This window comes from Vidua chalybeata, chromosome 28 (genome assembly GCF_026979565.1).
Source record: "Vidua chalybeata isolate OUT-0048 chromosome 28, bVidCha1 merged haplotype, whole genome shotgun sequence".
Lineage (NCBI taxonomy): Eukaryota > Metazoa > Chordata > Aves > Passeriformes > Viduidae > Vidua > Vidua chalybeata.
The window spans coordinates 3,943,545-3,962,499 of NC_071557.1; the positions used below are offsets into that span (position 1 = coordinate 3,943,545).

An 18,955-nucleotide genomic window follows, 5' to 3' on the forward strand; every position below is an offset into this window, starting at 1 on the left:
TGACAGCCCAGAGGGGACAGAGCCATCCCTGGAGACCTGGGGCTGTGGATGGACTGGCAGTGCTGGGGACACACCATGTCCCTGTCCTGCTCTGGGGGGTGACAGCCCAGAGGGGACAGAGCCATCCCTGGAGGACACTGGGGCTGTGGATGGACTGGCAGTGCTGGGGACACTGTCCTGCTCTGAGGGGTGACAGCCCAGAGGGGACAGAGCCATCCCTGGGAGACCTGGGGCTGTGGATGGACTGGCAGTGCTGGGGACACACCATGTCCCTGTCCTGCTCTGCAGGTGACAGATGGGACAGAGCCATCCCTGGTGGACTTGGGGCTGTGGATGGACTGGCAGTGCTGGGGACACACCATGTCCCTGTCCTGCTCTGGGGGGTGACAGCCCAGAGGGGACAGAGCCATCCCTGGAGGACACTGGGGCTGTGGATGGACTGGCAGTGCTGGGGACACTGTCCTGCTCTGAGGGGTGACAGCCCAGAGGGGACAGAGCCATCCCTGGGAGACCTGGGGCTGTGGATGGACTGGCAGTGCTGGGGACACACCATGTCCCTGTCCTGCTCTGCAGGTGACAGATGGGACAGAGCCATCCCTGGTGGACTTGGGGCTGTGGATGGACTGGCAGTGCTGGGGACACACCATGTCCCTGTCCTGCTCTGGGGGGTGACAGCCCAGGGCCCATTCCCTCCCTCTGGAACCATAGGGGACACCTGGACCTTTGTGTCCCTTGCCTGTGGTGGCACCCTGCAGCTCCTTGTCACTGCTCCAGTGCTGGGATGTCCCTGCCCCGGGCACAGCTTAGGATCAGCCTGGGCCCACCGTGCCTCAGTTTCCCTCGAGTCCCCCTAGCTCCGGGGGGGTGACTCTGGGGCATCTCTGCTGCCTCCCCCGGGTGCTCCGGGAGACTCCCTGGTGAGGGCCCGTTGTCCTTAAAAAGGCAGGCAGGACTTTGGGAGCCTCTGGTTGGCCTCTGCCAGGGCCAGGGGCCACTGCCAAGGCTCAGCCGCAGGGCTGGGGGCGGCCCCGGCCCCCCCCCGGGCTCGGGGACAGCACCCACCGTGTCCCCTGGGGGCTCTGAGCTCATCCCCCCCCTCCAAAATCCCCCCGGGAGGGACCAGAGCCAGGCTCACCCTGAGCGCGGGGTCGGGATTTGGACCCACAACTCCTGGCCTGGCTCAGGCCGAGGATTTGGGGCACGAGGAGAGCAAAAGCCCAAAAATGGGGGCGGAGAGAGAGAAACCACGGGGAGAGGCATCCCAGGAGTGCCGGGTGCCAGGGCGGCGGGGGGAAGCGAGGCCGGGAGGAGCCGCTGCGCCGGCCCCGGCGGCTCAGCCCCGTCCCGGCCCCGGGGTGTCCCCGCGGCAGAGCCCCAAAGCCACCTCCACCCGGCTGGGGTCTTCTCCAGGAGCTCCCCAGCAACCGGAGGCGCTGCCACCTCCTTGTTGCCAGCCCGTCGCTTATAAGGACTTGTGTCTCACTTGTTTATGGGAGCGGAGCATAAAAGGAGCGGACTCGTTGCCTCCCAAGCATCCCTGCCATACATTTTCCTACAATAATTAACCGTGCCGGGTCCCACCACCGGCCCAAGGTCAATTTAATGAAATAAAACACCTTATATGGCCATATGGCCGACACACCATCACTGAGCCTATTTAGGGTCTTTGTTTAGAGCGGATCCGCCTCTGAGGTTCCTCGGGCTCGCTGGTATTTATACCCACGGCGCATCGGGGCTCGGTCCCAGAGGAAAGGAGCTCTCGCCTCTGTGGTGAGTACTGCCCTGCCCAGCCCTGCTTCCCTTCCTCCTTGGAGGACAGCGAAAACACCCCGGGGGGGGGTTTTGGGGTGTCCCAGCATTTATGGGGTGGCCCCAGCTGGGTTTGCCTGCCACGGAGGGGGTGCCAGCCCCGGCACGACCCCGCAGCTGGGGGCCTCGCTGGAGGTAACGAGAGCTGGGCTGAGGCCAAAGCAGGTTGTGCTCTTGCAGAAATCCCTGCGATTTGGGTTTTTTTTTGGTTTTTTTTTTTTTCTTTTTGGGCTTCTGCAAGGTTTTGCCTGTTTTCCTCTGGGAGCTCATCCTCTGGCACAGGGGGCACCCCCTGGGAAGGGCAGTTTTTTTTTCCCCCCGTTTTTGGGGGATGCGAGGTCAGAGCAGCAAAAGGCTGCTGAGACTGAAGTGGATGAGAGGACATCACCTGGCACCCCCCTACCCGCTTTTGGGGGTCACCGGCCGGGCACAGCAGCACTGGAGCTCCCCAGGGAGGCTTTGGCACCGATTTTGGCCAAGAAGAAGCTGCAGAAGGATGGAGGAGCAGCACCCACGGGGAATGAGCATCACCCCCCCTCCCAGCACCACCACATCGGGCTCGGCCCATGGAGGATTTTAGGGGGCTGCCCATCCCCGAGGACTCCGACACCTCCGACCCCAAATCCGGCAGCGGCAGCGCGGGACGAGCCCCGTCCCCGGCCACTCCATAACCCCCCTTTCCCCCCTGGCCAGCTTCTCCCCCAGGTCCCCCCAGCACCGAGCGCTGCCACCCCACCATGTGTGACGAGGAAACCACGGCCCTGGTGTGCGACAACGGCTCCGGCCTCTGCAAGGCCGGCTTCGCCGGCGACGATGCCCCCCGCGCCGTCTTCCCCTCCATCGTGGGGCGGCCCCGGCACCAGGTGGGTACCCGGGGGGCCGGGGGCAGCCCCCAGCCCGATCCACTCACCGGGACGTGGCTAACGAGGCCTCTCTTGCCGGCGCTAGGGCGTCATGGTGGGCATGGGGCAGAAGGACAGCTACGTGGGCGACGAGGCGCAGAGCAAGAGGGGCATCCTCACACTCAAGTACCCCATCGAGCACGGCATCATCACCAACTGGGATGACATGGAGAAGGTGAGGCCCTGGCGGGGCGGGGAGTGGGGTCGGGCCTGCCCTCCCTTCGGGGTGGTGACACGCCAGCTCTCTCTGCCCGCCTTAGATCTGGCACCACTCCTTCTACAACGAGCTGCGTGTGGCCCCCGAGGAGCACCCGACCCTGCTCACCGAGGCACCCCTCAACCCCAAGGCCAACCGGGAGAAGATGACCCAGGTAGGGCCTGGGAGATGACCCGTGGATGGGGCTGGACCCTCCAAAACCGCAGGAAGGGCTGGGGGATTTGGGGGTTTTGTGGGGTGCAGGATAATGGCAGAGATCCCAGTGGGAAGTTCCTGTGCCTGATGGCCCCAGGGGTCTCTCGGCAGCACGTGGACCTGCAGGATTTGCCCCACCACATGTTCCCCACGCCATGCACCACCCCACGAGGCTCTGTGCTCTGTGGTGACCCACGTTTCTGTGCCATCCCTTGACCCACGGGCTCCCCACTCTGCACAGCCCCACGTGGCTCTGTGATCTGTGGTGACCCACGTTTCTGTGCCATCCCTTGACCCACGGGCTCCCCACTCTGCACAGCCCCACGTGGCTCTGTGATCTGTGGTGACCCACATTTCCATGCCATCCCTTGACCCACGTCTCCACCTCTTGGCCCACCTTTTCCCACCACCCACGTGCTTCCCTCCCTGTCCTCTGTGCCCCACAACGCCACTGTCCCCCCGTTCCTCCGTGCCCCACAACCACCTGCGTGCTCTCTCACGCCGTGCCCCGACCCCAGGAAGGCACAGGGGTGGGGTGGGGTGTGCTGGCGACCCCCGTGCCCACCCCTCACCCCCTGGCGCATCCTCTCCCCTCCCAGATCATGTTTGAAACCTTCAACGTCCCCGCCATGTACGTCGCCATCCAAGCCGTGCTCTCCCTCTACGCCTCCGGCCGCACCACTGGTGAGTAGGGGACGGTGGGTGTCAGGGACCGGCGTGGAGCGTCCCCCCTCACCTTGCCCCCTGCGCCAGGCATCGTGCTGGACTCCGGGGACGGCGTCACCCACAACGTGCCCATCTACGAGGGCTACGCCCTGCCCCACGCCATCATGCGCCTGGACCTGGCGGGCCGCGACCTCACCGACTACCTCATGAAGATCCTCACCGAGAGGGGCTACTCCTTCGTCACCACTGGTACGGGCCCGGCGGGGCGGGGCTGGGCACGGGGACACCGCGGTGCCACCGCCGGGACGCCGGCTTGAGCCTCTCCCGCCGCCGTGTCCCGCAGCCGAGCGGGAAATCGTGCGCGACATCAAGGAGAAGCTGTGCTACGTGGCGCTGGACTTCGAGAATGAGATGGCCACAGCCGCCTCCTCCTCCTCGCTGGAGAAGAGCTACGAGCTGCCCGACGGGCAGGTCATCACCATCGGCAACGAGCGCTTCCGCTGCCCCGAGACCCTGTTCCAGCCCTCCTTCATTGGTGAGCCCGCCCCTGTGCCCCCAGACCCTGTTCCAGTGCCCCCAGACTCTCCTCCAGTGCCCCTGTGCCCCCAGACCATCCTCCAGTGCCCCTGTGCCCCCAGACCCTGTTCCAGTGCCCCCAGTGCCCCCAGACCCTGTTCCAGTGTCCCCAGACCCTGTTCCAATGCCCCCAGTGCTCCCAGACCCTGTTCCAGTGCCCCCAGAACCTGTTCCAGCCCTCCTTCATCAGTGAGCTCACCCCTGTGCCCCCAGACCATGTTCCAGTGCCCCCGGTGCCCCCAGACCCTCCTCCAGTGCCCCCAGTGCCCCCAGACCCTGTTCCAGCCCTCCTTCATCAGTGAGCCCGCCCCTGTGCCCCCAGACCCTGTTCCAGCCCTCCTTCATTGGTGAGCCCACCCCTGTGCCCCCAGACCCTGTTCCAGTGCCCCTGGTGCCCCCGGACCCTCCACCAGTGCCCCCGCTGCCCCCAGACCCTTTTCCAGTGCTCCCAGTGCCCCCAGAATCTGTTCCAGTGGCCCCAGACCCTGTTCCAGTGCCCCCAGACCCTTTTCCAGCTCTCCTTCATACCCTGTTCCAGGCCCCAGTGCCCCCAGACCCCCCTCCAGTGTCCCCAGACCCTGAGTCCGCCCCCAGTGTCCCCAGACCCTCCTCCAGCCCTCCTTCATGGCTGAGCCCACCCCCAGTTCCCCCTGGGAGGGGTTGCCCCCCTCCCCACCAGCAGACAAGCAGAAAATGCCCCTTTGGCCATCTCCCAGCTCCCGTGCCTGCCCCACGGGGCTGTGCTGGGGCTCCCCACCAGCCCTCGGCACCGCCAGCGCCGGGCCAGACCCCCGGGGCTTTTCTGGGGAGCCCTGGGGAGGCAGAGGCAGCACACGGCGAGGTGACGGCCCCGTGCCACGGCAGGCATGGAGTCGGCCGGTATCCACGAGACGACCTACAACTCCATCATGAAGTGCGACATCGACATCCGCAAGGACCTGTACGCCAACAACGTCCTGTCCGGGGGCACCACCATGTACCCGGGCATCGCCGACCGCATGCAGAAGGAGATCACCGCGCTGGCCCCCAGCACCATGAAGATCAAAGTAGGCCTTGGCTGACCGAATTGGGTGCAGGCCCGCCAGCACCCCGAGCCCCCTCCCGCTGTGGGGTTTCTCGTGGGGTGACCCTACAGGCCGCTGTCTCCGCAGATCATCGCCCCGCCGGAGCGCAAGTACTCGGTGTGGATCGGCGGCTCCATCCTGGCCTCCCTCTCCACCTTCCAGCAGATGTGGATCAGCAAACCCGAGTACGACGAGGCCGGACCTTCCATCGTCCACCGAAAATGCTTCTAAGCCCCCTCCCCGCCCCACGGGGGGCCCCCCGTGCCCAGGCTGGGGTGCCCCGCTCCCCCCCGGACCCCGCTGCTCCTCCCCACCGCCCGCTGCACATTAAAAAGCCTTTTCTCCAGCTCGGCGGCTTCCCTGGGAGGGCTGGGGCTGGGGGGCACTGGGGGGGCTCGGGGGGATGGGGGGGACGAGCCCTGACCTCACCTTGGTGCCCATGTCCTGCTGGGCCTTGATGTCCCCAACCCCACGGCAATGCCCTCGACCCCATCTTGGTGACCCCAACCCTACAATGATACCCTTGACCCCATCTTGGTGACCCCAACCCTACAATGATGCCCTCAACCCCATATTGGGGACCCCTGATGGTGCCCTCAACCCCATGCTGGTGACCCCGACCCCATGGCAATGCCCTCGATCCCGTATTGGTGACCCCAACCCAGAGATGATGCCCTTGACCCCATCTTGGTGACCCCAACCCTACAATGATGCCCTTGACCCCATCTTGGTGACCCCAACCCTACAATGATGCCCTCAACCCCATGTTGGTGACCCCTGATGATGCTCTTGAGCCCATCTTGGTGACCCCAAAGTGGTGTTGGTGCCCCTGACCCTTTGCTGATGCCCCCAGCCATCGATACCCTCTGCCTCCCCATGGTGTCCCCAGCCCCACATTGATGCCACCCTCAGGGGGTGCCCCCAACCCCATTTCAATGCCCCTGACACTGAGCTGGTGGCCCCAATCCCACATCGGGGACCTCAACCACATGTCTGTGCCCTTGACCCCACACCCTTGACCCCAAACTCCTGTTGGAGACCCCAATTTTGTATAGGTGACCCCAATGTTGTTTTGGTGACCCCAACCCCCTGTTGATGTCCTTGGCCTCATGCTGGGGACCGCAACCCCCTGCTGGTGACCCCAATGTTGTTTTGGTGACCCCAACCCCCTGATGGAGACCCCAATGTCGGTTTTGGCGACACCAACCCCCTGCTGGGGACCACAACCCCCTGCTGGTGACCCCAATTTTGTATTGGTGATCCCAATGTTGGTTGGGTGACCCCAATGTGGTTTTGGTGACCCCAACCCCCTGTTGGAGACCCCAATGTGGTTTTGGTGACCCCAATGTTGTTTTGGTGACCCCAACGCCCTGTTGGAGACCCCAATTTTGTATTGGTGACCCCACTGTGGTTTTGGTGACCCCAACCCCCTGTTGATGTCTGTGGCTCCATGCTGGGGACCCCAACCCCCTGCTGGTGACCCCAATTTTGTGCTGGTGACCCCAATGTGGTTTTGGCCACCCCAATGTGGTTTTGGTGACCCCCTACCCCATTTTGGTGCCCTTCACCCTTTGTTGGTGCCCCCGACCCCCCCCCCCCCATTTTTGTGCCCTACCCCCCTCCCTGCCCCCCCGCATTGCCCGGGCGCTCCGCGGACAGCGCCTCGTTTGCATAAATTACCATATCGCCCCCGGTCCCCCCCCCGTTCCTCCCCGCCCCCGCTGTTTCCGCCTCCCCCCCGCCCACTTCCCGCGCGATGACGTCACGGGGAGGTGGCGCGCGCTGCTGATTACCATATCATTAGCATGTGACGCGGGGAGGCGGAAGCGGTGGCGGCCATGGGGCGGTGCGGGGCCCCCCTGCGCCTGGCCCTGGAGGGGAACATCGGTACCGGGGGGAGCCGGGCGGGAGGATTCGGGGTGCGCTGGGAGCGGGGCGTTGACTCCGGAGCTAATGGCTGTAATTATCTTAATTAGCGCCGCTGGGGGAGCGGACACAGCCTCTGTGTCTGCCCCTCCCGAATCCCCCAGCTGCTGGGAGTCGGGAGGGGGGACACAGAGGCTGTCCCCGGGTCAGGGACAGCCAGGCTCAGCCCAGGTTCTCGGGGCTCGGGTTGGAGTCGGCCACGCTCACCCCGCACTCCCAGGAGCCGGCAAGGGGCACCCCCAGATTTGCCCGGTAGCCACAGTGGGGAAAGGCCAGGTTCACCCCAATATTTGCGAGATTTGGGGTGGGGGGACCCCCAGACTCAGCCCGGGTCCTGAGGGGGACACTCAGGCTCACCCCAGGTTCCCAGGAGTGGGAATGGGGGGACATCGGTGCACCCCAGGAGTGGGAACTGGGGGGGGGACCCAGGTTCGTCACAGGAGCAGGAATTGGGGGACACAGGAGCAGGAATAGGAGGACACTCAGGCTCACCCCAGGTTCCCAGGAGTGGGAATGGGGGGACCCAGGCGCATCCCACATTCCTGGGAGCGGGGATGGACACCCAGGCTCACCCTGGGGTTTGGGGCAGGGGGGCACCCAGGCTCACCCCGTGTTTCTGGGGTTTTCTGGGGGGACGCCCCACATTCCCAGAGTGCTGAGCTGGGGGACACCGAGGCTCACCCCACATCCCTTGGGGGCACCCAGGCTCAGCCCACATCCCTTAGGGCCAGGACTGGGGACACCAAGGCTCACCCCACATCCCGGGGCTGACTCCGCTCTCCCTCCTGTCCCACAGCCGTGGGGAAATCGACCTTCCTGAAGCTGCTGGGTGCCACCTTCCCGCGGTGGCACCTGGTGACAGAGCCCGTGGCGCAGTGGCGCAAGGTGCCGGCCCCTGGCACTGCCCAGGTGAGGATCCCGGCCACACCCCGGCCCTGTCCGTGCCACCCCTCACCCCGAATGTCCCCACGGGTTCCCAGGGGCTGTGCCACCTGCTGCCACCCCAAATGTCCCTGCAGGTGCCCAGAGGTGCTGCCACCCAAATGTCCGTGCAGGTGTCTGTGGGCTGTGCCACCTGCTGCCACCCAAATGTCCGTGCAGGTGTCTGTGGGCTGTGCCACCTGCTGCCACCCAAATGTCCCTGCAGGTGTCTGTGGGCTGTGCCACCTGCTGCCACCCCAAATGTCCCCGCAGGTGTCCGGGGGTGCTGCCACCCCTCACCCCAGATGTCCCCACAGGTTCCCAGGGGCTCTGCCAACCTGCTGCCACCCAAATGTTGCCACAGGTGTCTGTGGGCTGTGCCACCTGCTGCCACCTCAAATGTCCCTGCAGGTGCCCAGAGGTGCTGCCACCTCACCCCGAATGTCCCCGCAGGTGCCCGGGGGCTCTGCCAACCTGCTGCAGCTGATGTACCAGGAGCCTGCCCGCTGGTCCTTCACCTTCCAGACCTTCTCGTGCCTCAGTCGCCTCAAGGCCGCGCTGGAGCCGCCGGGCAGCGCCGGGGGCACCCCCGGGACCCCCCAGCCCGTCAGGGTCTTCGAGCGCTCGGTGTTCAGTGACAGGTACCCGAAGGGGGGTGGCAGGGGGGTGCTAGGGGGTGCCAGGGGTGCTATGGGTGCCATGGGGTGCTGTGGGGTGCTGTGGAGTGCTATGGGTGCCATGAGGTGCCGTGGGCACCATGGGGTGCCAGGGGGTGCTATGGGTGCCATGGGGTACCATGAGGTGCCATGGAGTGCCATGGGGTACCATGAGGTGCCAGGGGGTGCCATGGGTGCTATGGAGTGCCATGGGGTGCTATAGGTGCCATGGGATGCCATGGGGTGCCATGGGGTGTTATGGGTGCCATGGGTGCTATGGAGTGCCATGGGGTGCCATGAGGTGCTGTGGGGTGCCAGGGGGCGCCATGGAGTGCCATGGCTGCTATGGAGTGCCAAGGAGTGCCATGGGGTGCTATGGGTGCCATGGGTTCCATGGGGTGCTATGGGTGCCGGGGGGTGCCATGGGGTGCCAGGGGTTCTATGGGTGCCATGAGGTGCTATGGGTGCCATGGGTGCTGTGGGTGCCATGAGGTGCTATGGGTGCCATGGGTGCTGTGGGTGCCAGGGGGTGCCAGGGGTGCCATGGGTGGGCAGTCTGTGCCCAGGGGTGCCCAGAGGGATGTTTAATGGCAGAAATGGCATTTTGGGGTCATTTGGGGGTGCCCCGTGAAGCCCTGTGGGTGATGCCAGGCTCGGTGGGCACTATTTTATATATACATTGTATGTACACGTTTTATATATATATATATATATATATATATATATATATATATATATATATATATATTATAATTTTATGTATTATATAATAGATATACTTTGTATATATTTTATATAAAACATATTTTATACACACCCCATAGAAGCACCTGTAGCTCCTCACTTTTATATATATATATATTTTTTTAATATATTTTTTAATATATTTATACATATATATAATATATTTTATATTTTTATATATATTTGATATATAATATATATATACATTTTATATTTATTTTATATAAAACATATTTTATACACACCCCATAGAAGCACCTGTAGCTCCTCACTCTTGTTTACATTTTATATATATTTTATATTTTTTAAAATGTTTTTCATATGTCTTTTTAATATATATTCTATATAATATATAATAGGTATAGTTAATATATATTTTTTATAAAACATAAAAACTCCATACCCACTCTGGAAGAGCACCTGCAGCTCCTCGTGGGTGCCAAAAAAACCCCCAAAAAAAACCCAGAAAACCTCCAAAAAAACCCTCCAAAAAACCCCAAAAAACAAACAAAAAAACCCCCAAAAAACCCCAAAAAACAAACAAAAAAAAAAAACCAAAATGAAAAAAAAAACAAAAAAAACCCAAAAAAACGCCCAAAACCCCCAAAAAAACCCGCAAAAAAAACCACAACCCCCCCACAAAAAAAACAAAAAACCCAAAACGAAAACCCCCAAAAAAAACCCCAAAAAAACCCCAAAAAACCCCAAAAAAACCCACAAAAAACTCAAATAAAACCAAAAAAAAACCAAAAAACCCACAAAAAACCCCACAAAAAAACCCAACAAACACCCCAAAAAACCCCAAAGAAAACCCCCAAAAAACCAAAAAAAAAACCCCCAAAAAAAAAAAAAACCCCCAAAAACTGCGTGGGGGGCCCGGGCGGTGCCCGCTGCCCTCCCGCCCTCCCTGCCCAGGTACGTCTTTGCCAAGCACCTGTTCGAGGCCGGGCACCTGCAGCCCCTGGAGTGGGCGGTGTACCAGGAGTGGCACGACTTCCTGCTGGCACACCTGGGGCCCCGCGCCGCCCCCCACGCCTTCCTCTACCTGCGCGCCACGCCCCAGGTGGGCACCGGGCACACCTGGTGGGCACCGGGCACGCCTGGAGCCCCCGACGTGCCCGAACCGCGGGGTTTCACCTCAAATCGAGCTGTGTTCCCGTGGGAATGGGGTGGGTTTAGGATGGCTTTAGGGTGGGTTATAGGTGGGTTTTAGGGTGGGTGTTAGAGTGTGTTTTAGGTTGGGTGTTAGGGTGGTTTTGGGGTGGGTTTAGGGTGGTTTTAGGGTGGGTTTACAGTGGGCTTTAGGTTGGGTGTTAGAGTGTTTTTGGGGTGGGTTTTGGGGTGGTTTTCCTGCTGGCACACCTGGGGCCCCGCGCCGCCCCCCACGCCTTCCTCTACCTGCCACGCCCCAGGTGGGCACCGGGCACACCTGGAGCCCCTGACGTGCCCGAACCGCGGGGTTTCACCTCAAATCGGCGCCCCGCAGGAGCTGTGTGGGGTGCGCTGTGTTCCCGTGGGTTTAGGGTGGTTTTAGGTGGGTCTTCGGGTGGGTTTCAGGATGGATTTAAGGTGAGTTTTAGGTGGATTTAGGATGGGTTTGCGGTGGGTTTAAGGTGGGTTTTGAGGTGGGATTTGGGGTGGGTTATAGGGTAGGTCTTAGGATAGGTTTAGGGTGGGTTTTAGGGTGGCTTTTTGGTGGGTTTTAGGTTTTTATATATATAATATATAAAACTTTATATTTATATTTATGCATCTTTTATCCCCATTTACCCTTTCATAAAACACTTTCCAAAGGGTGGAATTTCTTTTTCAGACGTGCCTGGAGCGGCTGCGGCGGCGGGCGAGGAGCGAGGAGAGCGGCATCCAGCTGGGCTACCTGAGGCAGCTCCATGGCCAGCATGAGCTCTGGCTGGTGGCCAGGGCCACCGAGTGAGTCCTGATGTGTGCCCAGCTTTGGGGTCACCCCAGGTTTTGGGGGTGTTTTAGGGTTTAACGCCTCCCAGGAGTGTGGGATCCAGCTGGGCTACCTGAGGGAGCTCCATGACCAGCACTCATGGCCATTCTGACTGGTGGCCAGGGCCACCAAGTGAGTCCTGATGTGTGCCCAGCTTTGGGGTCACCCCAAACCCTGGGTTTTGGGGTTTTTTTGGGGTTTCAGCCCAGGTTTTGGGGTCTTTTTAGTGTTTCACCCCTCCCAGGAGGGTGGGATCCAGCTGGGCTACCTGAGGCAGCTCCATGGCCAGCACGAACTCTGGCTGGTGGCCAGGGCCACCGAGTGAATCCTGATGCTTGCCCAGCTTTGGGGTCACCCCAGGTTTTGGGGGTGTTTTAGGGTTTAACCCCTCCCAGGAGTGTGGGATCCAGCTGGGCTACCTGAGGGAGCTCCATGACCAGCACTCATGGCCATTCTGACTGGTGGCCAGGGCCACCAAGTGAGTCCTGATGTGTGCCCAGCTTTGGGGTGACCCAAATGCCGGGTTTTGGGGTTTTTTTGGGGTTTCAGCCCAGGTTTTGGGGTCTTTTTGGTGTTTCACCCCTCCCAGGAGTGTGGGATCCAGCTGGGCTACCTGAGGCGGCTCCGTGGCCAGCACAAACTCTGGCTGGTGGCCGGGGCCACCGAGTGACTCCCCTTGCGTGCCCAGCTTTGGAGTACCCCCAGGTTTTGGGGTAGTTTGGGGTCTCAGCCCTCGCTGTCCCTCGCGCAGGATCGGCTTCGCGGCGGCGCGGCGCGCGCCCGTCCTGCTGCTGGACGCGGAGCAGGACTTCGAGCACGACACGGCGCGGCAGGGCCAGCTCATGGCACAGGTGGGTGCCACAGGTGGGGTGGGTGGCACAGCCCCGGTGGGTTCCTGGTGCCACCAGAGCCAGGGTAGGGTGGCTCCCAGGGGGTTTAAACCTCACCTGTGCCAGGGCCGTGCTGGTGCCAGCCTTGCACAGTCCTGGTGCCCTCCCAGTGCTATCCCAGTACCACCCCAGTGCCACCCCAGTCCATTCCTACACCATCCCAGTGCCACCCCAGTGCCACCCCAGTCCATTCCTACACCATCCCAGTTCCACCCCTGCCCCATCCCATTCCATCCCTGCCCTGTCCCAGTGCCATCGCAGTGCCACCCCTACCCCATCTGAGTTCCATTCCATTTCCATGCTGGTGCCACCTGTGCCCCATCCCTGCCCCATCCCAGTGCCATCCCAGTCCATCCCTACACCATCCTGGTGCCACCCCAGTGCCATCGTGGTGCCACCCCTGCCCCATCCCAGTGCCATCCCGGCCCCACGCCGGTGCCATCGCGATGCCACCCCTGCCCCATCGCGGTGCCACCCCTCAGCCAGGCTGTCCTTGCAGGTGGAGGCCTTTGTGACGTCCCTGAGTGCCCGCCCTCCCCCTCTGCCACCCCATCCTGACCCCCCTGGCACCGGACAAGGGGCGGCGTCTGCATGAAGACCCCAAGGAGAGGGACACAGTCCTGGGGAGAGGGGACACTATCCTGAGGAGAGGGACACGGTCCTGAGGAGAGGGGACACTATCCTGAGGAGAGGGACACGGTCCTGAGGAGAGGGGACACGGTCCTGAGGAGAGGGACACGGTCCCGAGGACATGGGAGACAATCCTGAGGACAGGGAACACAATCCCAAGGACAGGGGACATGATCCTGAGGACAGGGGACACAACTCAAAGGGCAGGGGACACCATCCTGAGGAGAGGGACATGACCCCAGGGACAGGGGACATGACCCCAAGGACAGGGGACACAATCCTAAGGACAGGGCACACCATCCTGAGGACAGGGCACACGATCCTGAGGAGAGGGACAGGATCCCAAGGACAAGGGACACAATCCCAAAGAGAGGGGACACGATCCCAAGGACAAGGGACACAATTTCGGGGACAGGGGACACCATCTCAAGGACAAGGGACACAATCCCAAAGACAGGGGACACCATCCCAAGGACAAGGGACACAATCTCGAGGACAGGGGACACCATCCTGAGGACAGGGGACATGATCCTGAGGAGAGGGACACGATCCTAAGGACAGGGGACACAATCCCGAGGACAGGGAACACGATCCCAAGGACAAGGGACACGATCCTGAGGACAAGGGACACGATCCTAAGGACAAGGGACACAATCTCGAGGACAGGGGACACGATCCCAAGGATGGGGGACATGTCCTGGTCCCCGTTGTCCCCCAGCCCTGTCCCGGCCAGGGCCCGGAGCTCTGTGGGGTTTTGGGGTCGGGGGGCTCCCCGTGCCCCGGTCCTTGCTGTGCCCCTGCCTCTGTTTAGGGTGGATTTTCTGCAGAGTTCCCATGAAAATCCCACTGGTAATTCCCCCCAAACCCCGTCATTGTTATTTTATATTTCAATTTTTTCCCCTTAAATTAAGATGGAATCAATGAGGAGCTGCTCTGTGTCTCGGGGTGACCCTGAGGGGACACGGGGGGACACGGTGGGACATTGTTCCCCCAGTTTTGGGGTCTTGTGACGGGGGGATGGCAGTGCCCCATGGGTTTGGGGGAAAACCAAGGGGATTTGGCACCTAAAAGGGGGTGGGGGATGGTGCTTGGCCTGGTGTGAGACCCTACAAAACACAGGGGAGCGGAATTGGGGTGGGGATTTGGGATTTGGGGGCTGTGGGGTGGGATATGGGGCAGGGAGTGGGGGAATCTGGGTAGGGGGATTTGGGGGGCTGTGGAGTGGGATATGGGGCAGGGAGTGGGGGAATCTGGGTAGGGGGATTTGGGGGCTGTGGGGTGGGATAGGGGGGAATCTGGCGTAGGGTAGGGGGGATTTTTGGGACTGTGGAACAGGATATGGGCAGGGTGGAGATCTGGGCTGCCACCCCTTGGGATTTCCCCCGGTGACCCTACGGCACCACAGAGCGAGACCCGCGCAGACCCCGCCACCGACCCTACAAAAACAGCACCACCAAAACCAGAGGACTCGCAGCTGACGGCCCTACAAACCCGACAGGGTCGCGCTGCCCCCACCCCACAACAATCCTACAGAAACAGCCCGGCGCGCCCCCGTGCTCAGCCACCCTACAGCAACAAAACCCCACAAAACTCCCACCCCCCTTTCTCCCCGTTACCCCCAAATCCCCCGGGGTTCGCGCCCTCCCCGTTACCCCCGGGGTTCCCCCCATTCCCGTTTCCCCCCAGAGTTCCCCCCCTCCCCGTTCCCCCCAAACCCCCGAGGTTCCCTCCATTCCCGTTCTCCCCGTTCCCCCCAAACCCTCGGGGTTCGCCCCCATTCCCGTTACCCCCGGGGTTCGCCCCCTCCCCGTTCCCCCCAAACCCCCTGGGGTTCTCCCCCATCCCCGTTACCCCCAGACCCCTCGGAGTTCCCCCCCTCCCCGTTACTCCCGGGGTTCTTCCCCTCCCCGTTACCCCCCAGAGTTCCCCCCCTCCCCGTCACCCCCGGGGCTCCCCCCCTCCCTGCTTCCCCCAAACCCCCGGGGTTCGCCCCCATCCCCACTTCCCCGTTACCCCCGGGGTTCGCCCCCTCCCCGTCACCCCCGAGCCCCCGGAGCCCCCCGGGCTCCCGGCGGGTCCCCCCGAGCGGGCGCTGCAGAACAAAGGAAGCAGCAGAGCGGCGGCGGCGGCAGCAACGTGCGGCGGCTCCGCGGGTCCCCTCGGGGTGCCGGCGACATCCCGAGCCCCTCGGGGTCCCCGCCACCCCCCCGCCGCCGGCAGCGCGCTCAGCCCCGCCGACCCCCGTTGCCGAAGAGGGGGGCGAACCCCTTTTTTTAATTTTTTTTTTTTTTTTTTTTTGCCGGTAAATGCGGTTTTTTCCCCTGTGGAAATTCGGGGATTTGAGGGAGGTGGAAAGTTGCCGGTGCGCGGCTGAACTTGGGAAGTTTTGCGGAGCCGGAGGTGGAGGGGAAGGAGTAAAAAAAGGGGGGGGGGGGAAGGAGAGAAAAGGAAAATGGGGTTGGAAGAAACAAGGGGTGGGATTAAAAGCGGCGAGGCAGCACCCCGGTTTTGGGGGGGGGGGGGGTTATGGGGCGGGAGGGGTGGGGAGACAGCGGGGCCGCCCCCCCCCCCCGGGGGGTGGAAGTTAAAACTCGGGGTGACCCGCGGCTCTGTCCCCGCAGAACTCGGCGGTGTCCCCGCGCCGGGGGACACGGTGACCCCGCCATGTCCCTGTCGCCGGGCAGGGGGCTCCGCCAGCCCGGGCCGGCCGCCCCCCCGGTGGGGGGAAGCCCCGAAATCTGACGGAGATGGAGATGGAGAGGCTCCGCAGGGAGGTGAGCGATCCCCAGCTCCCCCAAACCCCGTTCCCCCCCGCCCCCCCCTCGTCCCCGCACCTTTTTGGGGTGATTTGTGACCCCTTTGTCGCGTCACCGTCACTCGGAGGGGGCTGGTGGGGGTGGGCAGGGAAAGCCCCTCCTTGGTCGGTGGCTGGGTTTGGTTTTTTGAGGGTATTTCCGTGGGAAATGGGACTTTCTACTGCCTTAAAGGCCACTTTGATGCCTTAAAACCCCCCAAAAGGAAAAAAAAAATACATTTCAGCTCGTCCCTGGGGGATCCCCAAAGCAGCGCCGCGGGACGGGTGGAACAAAACGCACCTTTAACCCGAATTCCTTGGAATTTCTCTCAAAACGTCACACGGAACCCACCCGGCTGCCCCCCAAAAAGAAAGGGGGTGCCAAGGGAAGGGAAGGCAGAGCCGTGCCCGGGGGGAGCATCTCGGAGCTAACAAGTTGCGGCGTTTTCTTCACCCCAAAAAAATTCCAACGCCTTCCCTCGGCGCTTCTGGTCTGACCGGCCGGGGTGGTTGTAACCGGGATTTCACATTTTGTGCCCACGCAAAAAAGGGGGGGCTGCTCCAGCTTGGGGAGGGGTCCTCCAGCGTTAGAGGGAGAAACGTTGATTTTTCCTGCTTTTCCCCCTTAAAAAAAAAAAAAAAAAAAAAAAAAAAAAAAAAAAACCCAAACAAATTTGGAGATGCTTTTTTTTTTTTTTTTTGTTTTTTGTGTGTGCTCTCGGGGTGTGAGCGCCTCCGAAGTGGACCCGGGGGGGTTATCCGTGGGAGGGTGGCATGGGGTGGCGAGGAACTTGGCACAGGTGGCCCGGCGAGGCAGGGCGAGGACTTTGCCCTTGGCAAAACACCGAAAAGCAGCGCTGGGGGTTTGTCCGCGGCGCTTTTCCAGGGAGGACGGGGGGAAAAATAGGATTTTTTTTTGGATATTAGCGGGGGCAGCGCCGGGATTCCCCGGTGCCCGTGGCCCGGGCCGGGTGTGCCGCGCTTCCCACGGCCCCGCGTCTCTCCCGGGGTGCTTTGGCAGCCCCTTCCCAGCACCAGTTCCACCAGCACCAGTTCCACCAGTTCCAGTTCCACCAGTTCCTCCGGCTCGGCCAGGCCCGGCTGGAGCTCCTGCTGTCCCCCTGGGGCTGCTTTTTTTCCCCGATTTTCTGCTTTTTTCCCTGATTTTTCTGCCTTTTTTTCTCCACCGGTTTTCCCCATCCGTGAGGGCTTGCGACGGGAGGAAGAGGAGGAGGAAGAGGACAAGGTTGAGCTCTCAGACCCTCTCCTGCCCTCCCGGGCGGCTCTGGGTGTCCTTCCCACTCATTTGCATAACTAATCAACGTCTTGGGAAGCCGCTCATTAGCCCCAACCGAGGGAAGGGTGCCCCGACCTGTCCCCTTCAGCTTTGGGGAGCAAATCCTAAATAAACCCCAGAGAAAACCCCACTCCCAGCAGGAATGGGTGCACCACGGCCCCAAAACCCCTCTGTGGGGTGGTGGGGATGGGATGTGGGGCAGCTCGAGGTGTCCCTGGGACATTCCCGGATTTGGGAATTCCCGTTCATCCCCCAAACGAGATCCCTGAATGGAATCTGGGTAACAAATCCTAAATAAAGCCTAAATAAACCCCACTCCCAGCAGGGACGGGCACACCAGGACCCCAAAACGCCTTTGTGGGATGCTGGAGATGGGATGTGGGGCAGCTCAAGGTGTCCCTGGGGCATTCCCGGGGTTTTTAAAATAATTTTGTATAATTTTTTATCATTTTTTGTAAATTTTTATCATTTTTTATCGTTTTTTGTAATTAATTTTTTATCATTTTTTATCTTTTTTTGTAACTTTTTTCATTTTTTTATCATTTTTTATCATTTTTTGTTGAAACCTCCCTGGTTTTTGTCGAAACTTCCCCTAATGGGGAGAGCCCTGAAAAGTTCTGTGCCAGGAACGAGATTCAGACGAGATTTGGGGGGTTTTTGGGACTTGGGGTCGTTGTTTATTTTTATTTTATCAGAGGTTCTGCCGCCGTCTTCATCTCAGGCTTAGCGTGGAAGAGAAGGCGCCGAAAGTCACCAGCCACGCAGGCTCGAGGTGGTTTAAATTAAATCTTAGGATGTATTTTATTCCTACCTGCACTCGGGCTTTTCCAAGCCTGAACTTGGGCTTATCCAAGCCTGGACTCGGGTTTATTCAAGCCTAGACTCGGGTTTATCCAAGCCTGGACTTGGCTTTATCCAGCCCTGGACTCAGGTTTATCCAAGCCTGGACTTGGCTTTATCCAGCCCTGGACTCGGATTTATCCAAGCCCGGACTCAGATTTATCCAAGCCTAGACTCGGGTTTATCCAAGCCTGGACTCGGATTTATCCAAACCTGGACTCGGGTTTATCCAAGCCTGGACTTGGCTTTATCCAGCCCTGGACTCGGATTTATCCAAGCCTGGACTCAGATTTATCCAAGCCTAGACTCGGGTTTATCCAAGCCTGGACTCAGGTTTATCCAAGCCTGGACTTGGCTTTATCCAGCCCTGGACTCGGGTTTATCCAAGCCTGGACTTGGCTTTATCCAGCCCTGGACTCGGATTTATCCAAGCCCGGACTCAGATTTATCCAAGCCTAGACTCGGGTTTATCCAAGCCTGGACTCAGGTTTATCCAAGCCTGGACTCAGATTTATCCAGCTCTGGACTCGAGTTTATCCAAGCCTAGACTTGGCTTTATCCAGCTCTGAAATTGAGTTTATCCAAGCCTGGACTCAGGTTTATCCAAGCCTGGACTTGGCTTTATCCAAGCCTAGGCTCGGGTTTATCCAAGCCAAACGATCCATGTTCCCCAATTAACATACCCAAATTAACGGACCCCACTTAACGAGGTTGTGGGGGGTTTAATGGCAGGAGAATTTGGGGGGGGGGGGAGACAGAGCTCTGGGGGCTCCCCCGCCTGCTTTTGGGGTTTTTGGCTGCTCCTACGCCCTGCCTCAGTTTCCTGTGGGGACAGTGACACAAAGAGCAGAGTTTGGGGTCCTGGGACCCCCTT

General features: G+C 60.6%; 2 protein-coding genes across 4 annotated transcripts; both read left to right on the forward strand.

The window, feature by feature from the left end:
• Positions 1 to 1,709: 1,709 nt before the first annotated feature.
• On the forward strand, positions 1,710 to 5,775 carry ACTG2 (actin gamma 2, smooth muscle). Its single transcript, XM_053966593.1, has 9 exons — positions 1,710 to 1,770; positions 2,503 to 2,672; positions 2,758 to 2,886; positions 2,972 to 3,082; positions 3,723 to 3,807; positions 3,877 to 4,038; positions 4,133 to 4,324; positions 5,230 to 5,411; positions 5,517 to 5,775. The coding sequence occupies exons 2-9, from the start codon at positions 2,547 to 2,549 to the stop codon at positions 5,658 to 5,660; spliced, it is 1,131 nt and encodes a 376-aa protein (XP_053822568.1). The 5' UTR covers positions 1,710 to 1,770; positions 2,503 to 2,546; the 3' UTR covers positions 5,661 to 5,775.
• A 1,461-nt stretch (positions 5,776 to 7,236) lies between these two features.
• Positions 7,237 to 16,561, forward strand: DGUOK (deoxyguanosine kinase). 3 transcript variants are annotated; one of them, XR_008435117.1, is made up of 8 exons: positions 7,237 to 7,316; positions 8,152 to 8,264; positions 8,688 to 8,917; positions 10,592 to 10,739; positions 11,490 to 11,605; positions 12,382 to 12,481; positions 15,772 to 15,924; positions 16,190 to 16,561. XR_008435117.1 is itself a non-coding variant. In XM_053966644.1 (7 exons), the coding sequence occupies exons 1-7, from the start codon at positions 7,268 to 7,270 to the stop codon at positions 13,113 to 13,115; spliced, it is 852 nt and encodes a 283-aa protein (XP_053822619.1). In that variant the 5' UTR covers positions 7,237 to 7,267; the 3' UTR covers positions 13,116 to 14,077. The 3 variants fall into 3 exon arrangements, 2 of the variants coding, with proteins under 2 accessions (XP_053822619.1, XP_053822620.1); XM_053966644.1 differs by lacking the exons at positions 15,772 to 15,924; positions 16,190 to 16,561 and adding an exon at positions 13,020 to 14,077; XM_053966645.1 differs by lacking the exons at positions 15,772 to 15,924; positions 16,190 to 16,561 and adding an exon at positions 13,020 to 14,077 and having other exon boundaries at positions 8,730 to 8,917.
• The last annotated feature ends 2,394 nt before the right edge of the window (positions 16,562 to 18,955 follow it).